This window comes from Phoenix dactylifera, unplaced genomic scaffold, assembly GCF_009389715.1.
Source record: "Phoenix dactylifera cultivar Barhee BC4 unplaced genomic scaffold, palm_55x_up_171113_PBpolish2nd_filt_p 000190F, whole genome shotgun sequence".
In the NCBI taxonomy this organism is placed as follows: Eukaryota; Viridiplantae; Streptophyta; class Magnoliopsida; order Arecales; family Arecaceae; genus Phoenix; species Phoenix dactylifera.
The window spans coordinates 451,786-468,264 of NW_024067717.1; the positions used below are offsets into that span (position 1 = coordinate 451,786).

The 16,479-nt window shown below is 37.7% G+C and overlaps 2 protein-coding genes across 4 annotated transcripts; one reads left to right on the forward strand and one right to left on the reverse strand.

Moving 5' to 3' along the window:
- Window positions 1-974: 974 nt before the first annotated feature.
- LOC103723548 lies at window positions 975-11,832 on the forward strand. Of its 3 annotated transcripts, XM_039117220.1 has the most exons (8): window positions 975-1,313; window positions 2,131-3,610; window positions 4,245-4,300; window positions 4,461-4,694; window positions 5,233-5,524; window positions 10,779-10,975; window positions 11,185-11,384; window positions 11,494-11,832. In XM_039117220.1, the coding sequence occupies exons 2-7, from the start codon at window positions 2,219-2,221 to the stop codon at window positions 11,336-11,338; spliced, it is 2,325 nt and encodes a 774-aa protein (XP_038973148.1). In that variant the 5' UTR covers window positions 975-1,313; window positions 2,131-2,218; the 3' UTR covers window positions 11,339-11,384; window positions 11,494-11,832. The 3 variants fall into 3 exon arrangements, with proteins under 3 accessions (XP_038973148.1, XP_038973149.1, XP_038973150.1); XM_039117221.1 differs by having other exon boundaries at window positions 975-1,220; window positions 11,185-11,832; XM_039117222.1 differs by lacking the exon at window positions 975-1,313 and adding an exon at window positions 1,328-1,471 and having other exon boundaries at window positions 11,185-11,832.
- Window positions 11,833-13,176: 1,344 nt separating this feature from the next.
- LOC103715225 (pentatricopeptide repeat-containing protein At2g22070) lies at window positions 13,177-16,242 on the reverse strand. The gene has a single exon (XM_008802789.4). It carries the CDS (start codon window positions 15,979-15,981, stop codon window positions 13,612-13,614), a length of 2,370 nt encoding a protein of 789 aa, XP_008801011.2. The 5' UTR covers window positions 15,982-16,242; the 3' UTR covers window positions 13,177-13,611.
- Between the last annotated feature and the right edge of the window lie 237 nt (window positions 16,243-16,479).

Genomic DNA, 16,479 nt, shown 5'->3' on the forward strand with positions numbered 1-16,479 from the left:
AGGATTTTTCGACCATCTAAAAAGATCATAATGGATAGATATATTAGCAAATTAAATACCAAAAAAGACAAATAAGATAAAACAATATTCCCAATAGAGATGTCAAAATTGTTATGTGATGCATTAGATGAAGTAAGAGAGATCATAACATGCTCGAAAACAAAGGAAGCAACTGGCATGCGCATTTCTTGGTGATCTAGAATAAAGCATTTGCAGTATACGTTGTAATTCGATATCTAGATCTCATGACAAATATTAGGTCCTCATTGTATGCTCAAGGTTGACCAGCATAAAAAGTTTCCAAATAAAATCAGTAGCTTAATCTCATTCCTACAATATCAGTCAATTTCTCATCTGCTTCACCATGTTTCTAGTTGATACATGAAGGTATTCATTCTTTAGTTGTCCACTAAGGTGGTGGAAATGTCAAGACTTTGAAAGCATTCAAAAACAAGTATGATACAACAAACTTTGGCTCAACTTGATGTGGCATATAAGTGACTGCATGAATCAAATTTGGATCTAAATTGTAACCTAAAGCCAATGTAGGTCAGACCCAGATCAAGTTTGACCATGTCAGGCCAACTTCCTACAAGCCCTTGTTTCCTCCTGGTTTCTGTGTTCCCCTTTTTGGAAATATGTAGCTCATCCAAAGTGCATCAATATCGATAAATAAATGACGGCATTTATCCATCATCTTGAGACGGACTTGTCCATGCGCCTCCTCGTCGCCCAGTCTCTTCTTCGAACGTTCCCAAATTGCCGGATTCCTTCCACATCTCAGAGGAAACTCCTTTTTCAGTACACTCTGAAAACCTCCACAAAAACTTCCACGTGGTGCGTTTATACTCGTGGTAGTAAACACGAATCTCAAATCCTTACGCGCATCGTGTAGACGCCACTTAGGAAATAAACTTTCCGCTGGGCCATGGACTTAACCCGCTGACTGGTCTAAATAAAGGGTTCGGTTCCGTGAGTCCCATGCGTTTCTCGCCCGCTGTTCCCGCTTTCGGATCTAGTCTCCGAAGCTCCTTCTTCTCCTCTTCGATTCTGAGCGCTCTTTCTGATCTCCACCACATCCGTTTTCCGATCTCTCTCTACTCTTGTTGTCATTCTCCGTTTGATATCCTCTCGCCCTTCTCTTCTTTAGATCCGCGGGTATGTGGATTTGGCTACTCGACCTTTCCGATTTTTTCGAATTTTTTTGCCCCCTTTTTCCGGTGAGATCCTGCTCCGAATGCCCTAAAGGACGTTTTTTTCTCTTTTTTTTATTGATCCATTTGTTGCAATGTTGGCACTGATTTGGTGGCCAGGTTCGTTTCTTGATCTCCGCTTCTGGGTAGCGAAACAGTGGATACTAATCTGATGCGTTTTGCTTCATTTGGTTAGGGTTTTAGACTTGATGTTGTTTCTGCCCATGAGACGTTGCAGAAGCTAATCCATGCAAGATTTAGATGTTTGTTTCTTTTTTGTAAGTTCAAGCTGGAATCTTGTGATATAAAATAAAAATAATAATGCGACATCAGTGGTTTAGGGTTCTAAGAGATCTGTTTGTCTTTTTTAGGATCTTTTATTGGGCTTCGGTATTTTGATGATTGTAATTCCTCAATTGGACTAGGTGAAAATAAATTTTTTACTTTTGAACATGTTTCTAGCTGTATGAATCCATGAACTAAATGGGGTATTTGTAGAAAAATATCCATTTTAAGCTTCTTTGACTTTTCCTTATTTATAATGAATTTAGACATGTAAATGCTTCCATGACACTTTGAAAATTTGAATCAGAACGGTTCCTATGTCTTTGTTATAATTGTTTGTCCTTTTTTTTTCTTTTGGTGTATATTAAAGTTTAGTCATTTGCTTGGGAATTACTAGCTTGACTAACAACACCAAGAAAAATGTCGTGCGGAACTTTAGTTCCATCATGTGTATGTGGGAAGCTAATAAAACCATGATTGGCAAGACTTATCGAATATCTTTTGGAGTCAGTCATGTCTTCTGTAGTTCTTGCTGACAATTTTGATTCTTGGGACTGTATTGTACAGAGTATATTATTTGGGATGATTTCTGCTCTTTATCCTTACTATCTATTTACATGATAAATGAGTGTTTAAACTTGTGTTATTACAGGCTTGTCCTCTAAAGACCGATAAGATTCAAACTATAAAAGGCCATTATTTGGAACATTGTTTACTCTTGCATATACTTTGCTGATACAATGGAAGGTGGAAAGAAAGATGAGAAAAATTCAGTCAGTGTCTCAGTTTCAGATAATACCACAGTAAACATCCTTGATGCTCAAGGTAAAGGTGAAGGGGAATTGTCAAGTGAACTGAAATCTTTAAATGTCAATGAGGAATCTCCAAAGGTCCACCATGAAAAAGAAGGTGAAGGCTCCGAACAGCAGGTGCACGAAAGTCAAAATCAAGGTGAATTTTCGAGACAGCAGGTGCATGCAAGTGAAAAACAAGATGAAGTCTTGAAACAGGACGTGCTTGAAGGTGAAAATCGGGGTGAAGTCTTGAAACATCAAGTGCTTGAAAGTGAAAAACAAGGTGAACCCTTGAAACAGCAGGTGCAGCAAAGTGAAAGTCAAGCTGAAGGCTTGAAATCTCAGGTGCATGAAAGTATAAATTTAGATTCTCAGGATTCAAAAGTAGCATACCAGAGTACAGAGGAAGTTCTTGCTGAAGAGGAGGCAGATCCTGTTTTTGATGGAACAGAGACTCCTGAACTGGAAGCAACCAGGAGTCTATCGGGTCAATCTTTGGAACTTGATCCAGAAGCACAGGGACGTGTGTGGCCTGAAAAAGCTGTTGCACTGAAAAACTTTGTTAAGGAGAAGGGAATAGTTGCAGTTTCAACCGTTCTTCGCCGGCTTTCTGGCAGAAAGGATGAAGATGGGCTTCCCGATGGTGATGAGAACAATGATAATTTTACAAAGGACAATGATGAGGAAGAGGATGCTAGCTCAGATTCTAAACTAAAAGAGGTATCACAGAAGGGTGGGGAACGATCTACATGGAATCCTCTAAACTATATCAAAATTGGACGTGAATCAGATGTTCAAAGCAAACCTGAGCAGGTAGAGCATGTCCAAATTGAAAGCTCAGTTGATGAACCAGTTATGAAGGGAAGAATTATAGTATACACAAGATTGGGATGTCAGGATTGCAAAATGGTTAGGTTATTCATGCAGCTAAAAAGGCTCAAATATGTTGAAATCAATATCGATATCTTCCCTAGTAGGAAGATGGAGTTGGAGAAAAACACTGGATCTTCAGCTGTTCCTCGGGTGTACTTTAATGATTTCCTTGTTGGAGGACTTAGTGAACTGAGGGCCATGGATGAGTCTGGGGAGGTTGATAAGAAGATAAAAAATCTTTTCAATGAGGAACCCTCACCTGCTGCTCCTTTGCCACCATTGCCTGGTGAAGATGATGAGTCTAGTAGTGGGAAGGTTGATGAGTTGGCCGCTATAGTTAGAAAGATGAGAGAATCAATTATTCCTAGGGATAGATTCTATAAGATGCGAAGATTTAGCAATTGTTTTCTTGGGTCTGAGGCCGTGGATTTCTTGGCAGAGGATCAGTACTTGGAGAGAGAAGAGGTTAGTTGCTTAATATTTATTCTGTCGTTCCTTTCCTCTGAATATTTTGCAGAAAGTATGGCCCTAACTTGACTGGAATGGAGGAAAACTGATTCATGTACCCGATCCCAACTAGTTTGGGATTAAGGCTTAGTTGAGTTGAGTTTAGTTCTTTCTACTAAATGAAGAGACATTATAGAATCATGTTAATTGGTCTTTCAGGAACTAGATGTTCATCACCTTTTCATTGCATTCTCTTTAATTAATTATTCTTTGAAAGCTGAAGTGGTCTTCGCTGCCTATTAAAATTATGGATATGCACTCCGCATTAGTTGTAGCATCAAATGGTACACACTTTCTGTAATAAAATTTTCCAGTGAACAAATAGCAGCAGTACCAAAAAATCTCTTTCCTATAGTATACATCATGAACTAAGCTTTTCTTTTTCCTGAGGCCTTAACATCTTAACCTATTTCCAAAAGGCCATGTAGCATTCTTGATATTTAATGAATCTTCTAATTCTTCCACAGTCAGATTTGTTATAAAGAATCATCACCCATTATCATTATTTTAAGAAAATTGGCACAAGCTAGTATGATGCGTTCATATTAGTAAATTTATCATCTTTTTTGTTACCTTTTCCCTTTAAATGCAGGCAGTGGAATTTGCAAGAAAGCTTGTCAGGGAAAACTTTTTTTGGCATGTTATGGAGTAAGTATTCTGAAATCATATTGCATAATAATGTCATCCTATTCCATGTAGTTGATAACTTGATTGATCATTGTTTAATCTTTATATTGACGAGGCTAACTTATATGTTTATCCTTTTCTCAAAAAATGGTTCATCTGCTACATAATATCATCATTGCAGTGAGAATATATTTGAAGATGGAAACCACTTGTATCGATTCTTGGATCACGATCCTGTTGTCATGACTCAATGCTACAACATCCCTAGGGGTACAATTGATGTACAACCTAAGCCTCTTACAGAAATAGCATTGAGGTTAAGATTTCTTTCCTATGCAATTTTTGAAGCATATGTATCTGAAGATGGTAGACATGTTGATTATGGAAGCATTTATGGTTGCGAGGAGTTCAAAAGGTTAGTTACCGTCATAAACTAGAACATTTATGCTCTCAGAGATTGTGATCCTTGGCATGTTAGATAAATAGATTTTCCTCCTATTATCTCATTGCATCTGATGTGCTTTATACTGTGAGAACTCTGTTGGGTATTTCATATTATGGTGAAATTATTCCTATTACTTGTGGACAATGAAAATCTTGTACATCTATTATTTTTGCCAGTTTGCATATTTGAATTTTAGATTGTGTTCAGACAAGCATCCTTGAAAGGTGATGCATACGCATTAATTTATTTTGTACATCATACTAATGACGTGCATGCAAGTATAGTATCTATTATTGCATTTTATGCACAAAAAGAAAACTCATTTTCTTCCTTTTCTTTTCAGTATTTTTTTTCTTTTTATTTTTTGGCTTCTCTTGGCCTATGTCAATAAATAGAAAATATTTCATAAATTCAGTTATATCAATGAGTTCATTGTCTTGTTATAGTTAGGTAGAACTTGACATAACTGGTAGTGTGTTAATGATTCATTTTGCTGCATATTCTGCAGGTACTTGAGAATAATAGAGGAGCTTCAAAGAGTTGAGTTGGATGGCTTGTCACGGGAAGAAAAGCTTGCTTTCTTCATAAACCTTTATAACATGATGGCTATTCATGCAATATTAACATGGGGTTATCCTACTCGAGCTTTGGACAGGAGAAAGTTTCTTGGTGATTTTAAGTATGTTATTGGTGGGTGCACCTATTCGCTGTCAGCTATCCACAATGGTATCTTACGGGGAAATCAACGGCCACCATACAATATCATGAGGCCATTTGGTCCAAGAGACAAACGCTTCAAGGTGAACAACAATCATCCTCTCTCTCTTCTCTCCTTCTCTCCCTCCCTCCTTCCCTCCCTCCCTCCCTCTCTCTCTCTCTCTCTCTCTCTCTCTCTCTCTCTCTCTCTCTCTCTCTAACAAAAAATATGTGATTACCTTTAGCATCCTAAAAAACTAGTTCTTTTCTTTCCTTTTGTTCAATTTAAACCGTTGAGATATGAAAAAAATAATATGGACCTTCTAGTCCAAGTTTATACTGACATGCATGCATGCATGCAAATGATGGCACACACATAGATAGAGAGAGTAAAAATTATGTTGAAAATATCAACTTGTTCAATGGAGAAAATGAAAAATTGCAGATATATATATATATATATATATATATGTATGTATGTATGTATGTACGTAGGTATGTATGTATGTATATATACATATGGTAAGAATAATTGCAAAATAATCGTACCTTAACCAAAATTCTCATCCCATCATTTATGGCGTTGGCTTTATAAAACAAGTATGACCTCCTTAGGCAGTCGGATGACTGAATTCAGCCTCTTTTAAAACATTATATGTCAGGTTCAAAGGTTGAAAAAAACAGGGAACACAATTGAGTTGATTCAAAGAATTCTATCTCATCTTAGCACTTTGCCATCTTGATGTGCCTTTGATTAGTTTGTGTCATGCATAAGAGCTGTAGTTTTACAATTCCACATCTCATACTTTACTACTTTTGCACATTGATAGTTTTTTGAACAAAACTATCTAAAGATCAAATGTGAATCAAAATTGTATTGGAATCCTTGATGACAGTTCATACCTCTTAATTAGTACAAGGTCTATTTTTATATCCTTTTTTTGACAATATCGGAGAAACAAGAAGGAAGTTTCGTAAAGTTTTATTTCTTCAATATCAGAGATAATATATGGTCCTCCTTAAGCATCTCTTTGTATGTGTAAAAGTTGCCAAATCCTCACGACTCAGGAAAAATGATAAACATTTGAGCTTCACAACATTACATCTTACATGTTACTATGGTAAACCTTACCCCATAAAGTTACAATTTACAAAGACAGAATCCATTAATGGGTTATTGCCTCATAGAGATGGCATTCTCATATTATTTATACCATAAATTAATGTCATTTCTCAACTTTAAAAGTGGTCGATAACATTATGTCGACCAAGATCTAATTAATTGCTTATGCATGATAATTGGAGGGATAATGATTAGCCATTTGTCATTCATGCAAGGGTGTCACTTATGGGTAGTTTATTGTTGGAGTATACTACCTAAGGAAATTTGTATAAGGAGTTATTTAAGGAGAGAATTATCTACAACCACCATCCAAGGGGAATTATTTCTGGAAATTACTTATTCTTTCATGATAAAAGGAAAAAAGAAGACTTCATTTGGAGACTCAATTTCAAGAACAACTATATTGTTTTCTAAATTGATGGGCTCTCTTAGCCTTTCATCATAGGATTAGATTTCATCTCTGAAGTGCAGGTTTGACTAACCCTAGAATCTATTGGTTTTATCAATAATATACATTACATGTTTCAATGTTGTATGATCAGTTCGAATGAAGGTTGTTTTGTTCCTTTCTTTTAATGTACTTCGTCTCTTTGGTACTTCTCTTACTTCTCATTTTAATCACTCAGTAAATTGAGGTCCTCACATCAGAGGCAAGATAAAGTCTCTCATGACCTCTCCATCGACCACGATGGACTACGAGTGGATAAAGTGTACAAACACAGACATAAATAATATAAAGAATGTCGGAAAGTTATTTCATATTTTTTATATTAATTAGTGTTTAATATGTTTTTCTTTTAAGAAACCCCTCAAGTGCCGTGTATAACGCCTTGAGGGAATTTTATGTTTGAAGAATATGCTGATGATGCTATTTTCTGGATTTTGCTAGAGTACTTCTAAAGTTCCATACACTTCTTTTTCAAAATAATACTGGCCATCCATTGTGGGAGGGATGACTAAGATTGACCAGATTTGATCAGTGATAGCCAGTTTCAAATCAGGTGTAGATGGCAAGTACAATAATTTGAAGAAACGATGGGTGTTTTTATTTGATAGATGACAGCAAAAGTAGTCCTTCCTCTTAAGTCTATGTCAGGTCAAAAAAAATTTATTAGTAATTTACAAGAAATCAGGTGGTAAAAAGAAAAGAACTTTTTTTCCTTCATCTCCATGTCCTCATTTTCTACCTTCCATCAAACTTCTCTGCCGTGCCCCATGTCCTCTGCCGATCGCTATTGTGCTCTCTTCTCTAACTGTGCCCTTGCCTCTTATCACCATGCAACCCTTGCTGTCATGTCGTAACATCAACCTCCACCACCATCCCACCCTCCTCCTATGTGCACCCACCTTCTCACTTCCCATTGCCACCATACCACATTCCTCTCTAGATAACCAAACAAAAGAGCTCATGAGGAGGGAAAGAGGCAGGATATTAGATATAGCGAGAGGCATGGGTGGAGTGATGAAGCATAATTAAGAGAAGCATCTAAATAAGATGTAGATGAGAAAGCAAAAATGGAAGTGATGAGGGTTGCATCCTCCAAGTCATCGAAGGGGTGGGGGGGAATGGAGCTAGCATGAGAGACAAGAAACTAAAAGATAGAGATGGGGGGTGTGGAGCAGGCATGGTGGCAATGGGGCCTTGGATTTGGTGTCACTGGAGGGATGAGAGATGAAAGAAGGGGAGAGTAAACGAAGTAATAGAAAGGTCGACTAACCCTATCTTTTAAATTAAAAAAGGGAACAACTGGTTGCCAACCGGTTACTTATCAACTTATATTTATACCATTAATTTGCCAGTGGCTCAGCTCTCTCTTCTCATCCGAATAAAATATATTCAAAACGTACCATAACAAGACCCCTTTTTCCCATATGAATGACTTGACAGACTTTGTTATGAACATTAATATATGAAGCACTGCAACCATAAGGCTAAGCATTTCATAGACAGTGTAATACAATGGGTAGCATACAACCAATATGGCATCCTATTGAACATTAGACCAAATTGACAACAATCCCAGAAGAATAAGCTAGATCTAGTTATAATTCATGTGCAAGATACGCGAAGTGCAGATCAGCGAATTGCATGAAGCAAAGCGGTGCTAGCACAAACTATGGGACACTGCAGGAGCTGTCATTGTAAGTCGTGATTATAATGGTGGGTTGTGCTAGCATGGAGAGCAACATAAGTGATAGGATCAATTCTTTTCCCCCTGTTATTATTACATAATTTTTAAGATATATAAGCTACAGTTTACAGTCTAAGATTATGAGATCAGGCTTGATGGTTGTTGTCATATAGAACACTGGAAAAACACTAAAACAACACTTTCATTATAAATAAGACTGTATGAAATGCTAGTTTGAGAATCCTTGACAGTTGTTAACAGAAAAAGTTCTGATAGTCATCCTGTAGTTTAATTGATTTTATTTTTATCTACTTTATGCTTGGTTGTAGAAAATTATATCTGAATCCATGAGCATAAACCATCAAAGCTTGTGTTAGCTTTAGAATCCTTATTAGCCAATTTCTTATTAACTCTGCATTATAGCAAGCTTGTATAAATTATTTCCAACATTAATTCATGCCAGCTTCGGTCTTCTTGTTCATAATCTAGTGACTGGTTTTAAGTACCCCTCCTCTGCACAGCCTCCTTAGAATTTAGATCTTCATTCATATCATATTACTGAATACACCATTGCATGCATGTATTTGTTGATTTATCATTGTTATTATTATTCTCTAGTTTTTCATAATAAAGCTAAAGAACCATATGGGCTTGATTTAAATATTGAATATTTTCAGAAAAATCACTTCATTCTTTTATGGAAATCTGTGTCTAAGATAAAGTGATGGAGTCTCAAGATTGATTTTTGATTTGGTTGGGGGGAAGTTTTCATATGCAAGGGTCTATAAAGCCTTATATTGTTTGTAATTAAATCAAACTAATTTCCAAGTTGCAGATTGAGCTTGTCACAATTTACATTAAGAGTTTCCCAAATTGTATATAGATTAGCATCTTTAGTAGACCGATGCAGAAGAAGAGCTGACCACTTTACATGTTGATGCTTTATAATATTTATCTAGTGAAATCGTCAAATCTAGTTCCATGTTACATATCTAACTTTTCAAATATGGGTTCAGTTTCATATAAATTATCACGATCCCCAAATTGTAGCTGGATGAGTGTGTATAGTTTGGCCCTATGCAGAAGGGTTGGCCGTTGCATGTTTCCTCTCAGGTAGCCAATAATATAACCTTTATATTATTTATCAAATGAAATGATCAGATAAATTTCAAGTTGTTGATTCACCTTTTCAATCATGTGTTTAAGTTTATTGTATTAAGAAGCCCCCATATCTAGATGAATGTTAGATTAAAGATTTCCCATAGAGGAAGGGCTGGCTACTGTAGGGTTTCCCACAATTAACAAACTATATGTTAGATTAAGGATTCTTTTTTCGATTTTTTGGCTTTAAGGATCAAGAAACTTCTTTGAGAAATTTTAAAAATGCTCACTGGCAGCTTCTGTTGAGGACAAGAATTTCCCTTTTTGTATATTGGAAACAATAATTGAGATTTGTCTGCATCAAAAATTCCTAATACAAATGGTGACCTTTTTGGTGTGTGTTGAGTGTTTTTTTTTTTTTTTTGTGGGGGGTGGGGGGGAAGGGTGGTTGGGGTTGGGGGTGTTAGATTCAGATGAGAGTCAAGACCCTGTTCTCTGGATTGATTTTGTTGACCTTTTTATCATCCCCAAAATTTAACTTATTACTTGCCAATAAAAATACGACATTTCTTATCTGCTATATCTGGCAGTGGAAATGAAGAGGACATTATGGTGATTAATTTCAAAATGGGTGAGACCTCCTATGGTATGTCTCTAAAGCTTTTGCTAAAGAATAAAGACCTTGGCCACCAACACCTTGAAGAAGCTGGTGCTGAAGGAAATGTGCCATTATCTTACTTGGGGCGAAGAGAAGTCACACACATACACAATGCCAGAGTTTTGTGATGTAAAAACATTCCCTTGCCACCACCATATCAACTTCTAATTCTGTTATATTCCAAAAAGCATTTTTAATGTAACTTCAGAAAACCGGTTAAACCTGACATTTTCTTAAAAAAATTTCCAATACTATTATTCAATGGGAATTTTATATTATTATAATTCACCATTTTCTTTTGGCTTTCTTTTGAATGTACAACTCCTTGTTTTTTTATGGATCAGGTGGCTCTTCCATATCCAGAACCACTGATTCACTTTGCCCTGGTATGTGGCACTGGATCTGGGCCTGCGCTTAGGTGCTACTCACCAGGAAATATTGATAAAGAACTGATGGAGGCCGCACGTGATTTTCTGAGGAATGGAGGGTTAATTGTTGATGCTGAAGCAAAGATTGCTTCCGCAAGCAAGATCTTGCAGTGGTAAGATTTCCTTCAGATTCAGAATACCTTTTGTTTGTATCCAAGAGGATAAAGTGGTACAGACTCAATATCAAACTCTATGTAATATGTTTTCGTGTGATTATCATTTTTGCTATTTTAAACCAACAACGATGATAATCTTTCCCTAATAACTGTCTTGTTTGTTGAAAATTAGTGAAATATGTTGAATTTATCTTATAATTTTTCAGGTATAAAGGGGATTTTGGGAGGAACGAGTTAGAGGTATTGAAGCATGCAGCAAACTACCTGGAGCCAGCAAAGTCAGAGGAGCTGTTAGAGTTGCTTGCAAGCACTCAGTTGAAGGTGACATATCAGCCTTATGACTGGGGTCCGAACTGTTAGGCATACCCTAAAATTATGTAGTTATATACACCAGATGTTGATGAAGGTACACATCTTTTTCAGCAGATCACTATTTTCTTACTGGCAATAATGTTGAAAGATAGATTGTAATATCTCTCTTCTCACATCAAGTAATCATCTCATCGAATCTTCAGGGTACGGTGGTTAAGATTTTACCAACATATGATATCATAGCACTTGATCAGAGTACCAGGTTTTGGGCATTGGACAATACTGATGGATTTATGTTGTTCATTTTGCTTCTTCCATCCCTCGGATTCATAACAATGCTTTTCAGCTGCCAAAAATTCTAAAGCAAGGAAGATAAAGATGTCAAAATTCCTTCAAGAATAGTGTTCTAAAAAGAGTTCTGATGCATCCTCAGGCCCTTTTTCTTTTATGTTTTTCTGAAGTCGCACTGACGAATTGAAGCCATACATACCTTCATATTGAAATGAATATCTCATTGAGGCACCATGGTGCTGGATTGCTTATGACCTTTGTCTACATTGGATTCTGGCTTATTCAGCAAAGCATATACTTGGTTAAAAAATGCACACGGGGGAGAAAATTTCAAGTAGGGTAGTCTTTTTATTTGAGCCGATTAACTAGTAATATGATGCGACCATAAAGCACAAAGAGAAGATGCTGTTGGGCATGACTTGCAAGCAACTATATGAGGTTCCCCCAACAGCCTCTTAATGGCAGGTTTTGATGAGGATGTTGGAAATATGTTGCTAAGAATTTGAAGATTGATATATCGGTTCTCCAGTAAACTACTGAACAATCTATCCTTGTTCGCTGCTCAACATCTATTGTAGTTTTGATGGGCTTGAGCAGGCCATTCACAACTTACACGTCAAGGGGATGTACAAATTCATTGATCATGAGAAGAGATGCTCAGACTGAAGGTGGATTGCCAGTTATATGGTGATTGCTCCTAGTTCCATTGATTGGAATGGTTACTTCTTATCTAGTAGAGGTGGATTTTCAACCATTACCTAGCTTAATAATTAGAATTTTAATAGAGGTCAGTGCAAGAAAAGGTAAAGAATTAACCATATAATATGCCCATGCAGAGAGACAGCATTGTGTTATGGCCATATTCTAGCATCAGCCTAGAATGGTGAGTTGGATGCTTGTTGGCTGAAACAGGGTTAAAATCATAGCAGCACTTGCTGAGGCAAGATTAATGGTGGTAGAGCATATGTCAGGATTCAGAAGGCTCATACAAAGGTCCAATAGATTACATTTTAGTCCCATCTTCGCTGAGGACTAGGCTTTTCTTAAACATAAAAAAGAAATTTTCTTCTCAATGAAAATATATGTATAAACTCAGAACCGGCTAAGCATTTTTCTGAAGGAATTCACTTGTCCCTCTAGAGGAGTGAGTCTCGCTAAAATAGATATTTATATAACATGGTTTTCTGTGAGAATAGGCTTTATCAAAAGCAAGGTGTGACCTCTGTTCAGGTTTTATGACTTGTTACTTTTGGCAAAACAAATTTTTATGAGAACTGCAAAGCAACTGTGTTTGTAAAACTCTTTTATTTTGATTTTTTTATATGGATGTTTTAATAAAACTTCTCAACCAACAGTTCCTTTTGTGACTTCTCATTTGATAAAAACAAACTTTGAGTGTTTATAAATACGATCAAATTTAAATCACTTACATAGTTAGGTGCAACTCAACTTTTGTAATCTACTTTCGTTGGGCATGTATAAATGCACATATACCCCAAGGGCTTCTCATTTTACAATTATAGACAGACATTTACCATTCAAAAAAATTATAAGACATTAAAAAAAAATATCAAATTTTTACTAGACATATAATATAATGCAACTCAAGTTAACATTTGTGATTTAAGAGTAGTAGCATGGGCACAGCGGACAAAATTTCGCTCTCTCACAAACACATACAGAAGGACAAAATTTATGAAATTTGAGACTGAAAGATATGAAATACATAATTGTAATATAGTAACTTCAAAGATGATCAATACTTCTCTAGTCCCTGCATAACATAATTTCTTTCTGAATATGAATCTCAGCGACCAATAAATATAGATGGACCTCTGCAACACCAAAAATCTATAATCCATGCATTTTCTCCTTTTGGTAGTATATAAAATACTTACAGTGACTAAATTCATCTGGCTGAGGGTGACCCTGAGAACTGTACTATGTTCAAATCAGCAACAGCTCCTCCAAATGGATTGCTATCTGTCTCCTTGGAAGGGGATATATTAATCCCGCTACATGTATAGTTCCTACCAATAATCTTTGCATGAGCAAAAGCCATCCCTGAAATGATGAAACCGAGTAGCATCTCGTACTATGATCTCCCTTCCAACAACCTTGGATATAAACTTTATTGCAGAATGACAGTCATTACAAACTCTTAGGTTCTTGATAATCCTCAGAGTTGTCTTTTCTGGAGTACTGATCAACCCAAAAGCAATAGCAAGCTTCTCACTGTGATGGCTAAGTAGTTGCTCCTTCAGCTCCTCGTCAATGTCATGCAGTACTGAATCAGTATCAGGAACAAAACCTGCTTTCTTGATCTCCTTCCAAATTTGTGCAGCCATCTCATATATTGCATCTCTGTGTGGATGCAGTGAATCCTCAACCCCGAACACATGAACCTTATCTTTTATCTGAACCCAACTGTACCCCTTCTCTTTCTTCACACACCTGTCTTTCATTTGCTTCCAAATCTTGGCAGCTTCACCCCATCTCCCACATGCAGAATAAACATTAGCCAGGGCAGAATAAGCACCACTATTTTCAGGATCAATGGCCAGTAGTTTTTCCGCAGCAATCTTTGCCAAGTCAGCATTTTTGTGAACCTTGCAAGCAGCTAGGAGTGATCCCCATGCTATAGCATCCGGTTCTACTGGCATCTCCTTTATGAACTCTTGGGCTTCATAAAGTAAACCAGCACGTGCGAGAAGATCGATCATGCAAGCATAATGGCTCAGTGTGGGTACTATCAGGTGCTTGCTCTGCATTAGTTCAAAATAACGTTTACCCTCTTCCACCAGCCCCGCATGTGTACATGCTGAAATCACACCGACATAAGTTATATGATCAGGCCTCACGCCAACATCAATCATCTCCTCAAATAAGCTGATAGCTTCTTCTCCTAATCCATGTTGACCTAAAGCTAAGATCATGGAAGTCCATGAAATTGTTTCTTTGTTCTGACATATCTGATCAAACACTTTCCTTGCCCCTGTGATGCTTCCAGACTTTGCATACATTGTTATAAGAGCATTGCTTACCGAGACAGATAGCCCTTCTCTTGATCTGATGGCTTTGCAGTGAAGCTCCTTGCCATGATTTAAGGATGCCAAGCTCGAGCAGACACTCAGTATCGCAGCAAGAGTGTAATTATTCGGCTTAGGACCCTTGTCGACCATCAACCTGAAGAGTTCCATCGCTTCATTGTTAAAACCATTTTGTACATACCCTACTATCATAGCTGTCCAAGCTACCACATCTTGGTATTTCATGGAGTCAAAGATTTTTCTAGCTGGTTCTAAGTCTCCGAGCTTGACATAACCCTCGAGTAGAGCGGTAAATGATATGACATTGAGATCAGAGGTCATTGTTTGTTCAACAACCCGTTGAGCAATTTCAACCCCACCAGACTTGGAGTACATTGAGATCAAGGCATTTCCAACCTGTCCATTGCATGGCATTTCGGTTCTTATGATGTACGCATGGATTTGCTTCCCCACGCCTGGCATTCCAAGATTAGCACAAGCAGATAGAATGCTTGTCAGTGTGAAATTATCGGGTATCATGGAAGGCTCTTTCATCATCCACGAAAAGAACTCCAATGCCTGCAGATCTGAGCTGTTCTGGTTGAATCCTGCAATGATTGCATTCCAAGAAACAATGTTACGTTCAGTCATCTCCTCAAATAGGGCACAGGCAGGATCCATCCCTCCCAACTGAGCATACAAAGAGATCATAGAATTCCAACTTGATACACTCCTCACTTTCATCCTATCAAACACAACCTTTGCTGTGCCTGCATCTCCACATTTCCCATACATGTTGAGAAGGGAGTTAGCAACAGGAACACAACTACCATGCCCAAGCTTCACCACAAAAGAATGTACCTTCCTACCGACATCCAAAGCCTCCAGAGCTGCACAGGAGGAAAAGATATTTGTAAATGTGAACTGAGTTGGCGCAATTCCAACTGATACCATATTCAAGAATGCTCTGACTGCCATTTCAAACAGGCCCATCTGATTGAAACCGGCAATCATCGTGGTCCATGAAACCGAGTCCCTTTCGGGCATTTTCTCAAATAAATCACATGCCCTGCCGATGCAACCACCCTTTGCATACAAAGAGAGAATCGAATTCCATGAGAACATGTTCTTCAGAGGCATCTCATCAAAAAGACGGTGCGCGTCAGTGAAAAGCCCAACTTTTGCGTAGAAGTTAATGAGATTGTTAGTGAGGTAAACGCTGATGTGGAGGAGCCCAGCTTTGACGGCACGGGCATGGATGGATTTTCCGGCGAATGCGTTGTTGGCCTTCAGGCATGTCCGAAGGAGGGAAGCAAAATACTCGGCCGGAGAGGAAGGGGGTGGCGGGACCAGCGGCTGATTGAGAGACATTACGTTGAGAGGAAGAGGGAGAGCAATGGAGGGGATGGAAGGGAACCTTTGGATTACATTAGGCAGTGACCGAGCTTTCTCTCATTCTCTCGCTGTTGATGGGTTTCACAAGGGGTTTTATTCGAATTTTAAAAGAAGAGCGGGTGTTGAAGCTGGGTTGAGTCTCTAACGGTCGAATTGGGTCCGCCAGGGAGGTGGCGGCTTTTCTCGGTTGGAACGGGGAAAAATGGAGTTGGCTCTTCCTTGGGGCCTTTTTTTTCCTCTTTCTGCACCACAATCTAGGTAACCATCTTTCTATAATTTTCCAAAATTTAACTGTCCAAACTTCTCGGACACTTATATCATTCATTCCTTCATCCAAAACATCTATTGCATCATTTCAATTGATGTCATTTTTGGATAAATTTGGGAGTAAAATGATACCTAAATCAGATTATAGAGAACAATGATCAACTTAAAAAGGCCGAGGCATCACATCTCAATTTATTCAAATCAGTG

Coding starts and splice junctions, on each gene's coding strand:
- LOC103723548 (XM_039117220.1), top strand. CDS start 2,219: ATGGAAGGTGGAAAGAAAGATGAGAAAAATTCAGTCAGTGTCTCAGTT. Junction 4,695..5,232: donor GGTTGCGAGGAGTTCAAAAG/GTTAGTTACCGT, acceptor CATATTCTGCAG/GTACTTGAGAATAATAGAGG. Junction 10,976..11,184: donor GCAAGCAAGATCTTGCAGTG/GTAAGATTTCCT, acceptor ATAATTTTTCAG/GTATAAAGGGGATTTTGGGA.
- LOC103715225 (XM_008802789.4), bottom strand. CDS start 15,981: ATGTCTCTCAATCAGCCGCTGGTCCCGCCACCCCCTTCCTCTCCGGCC.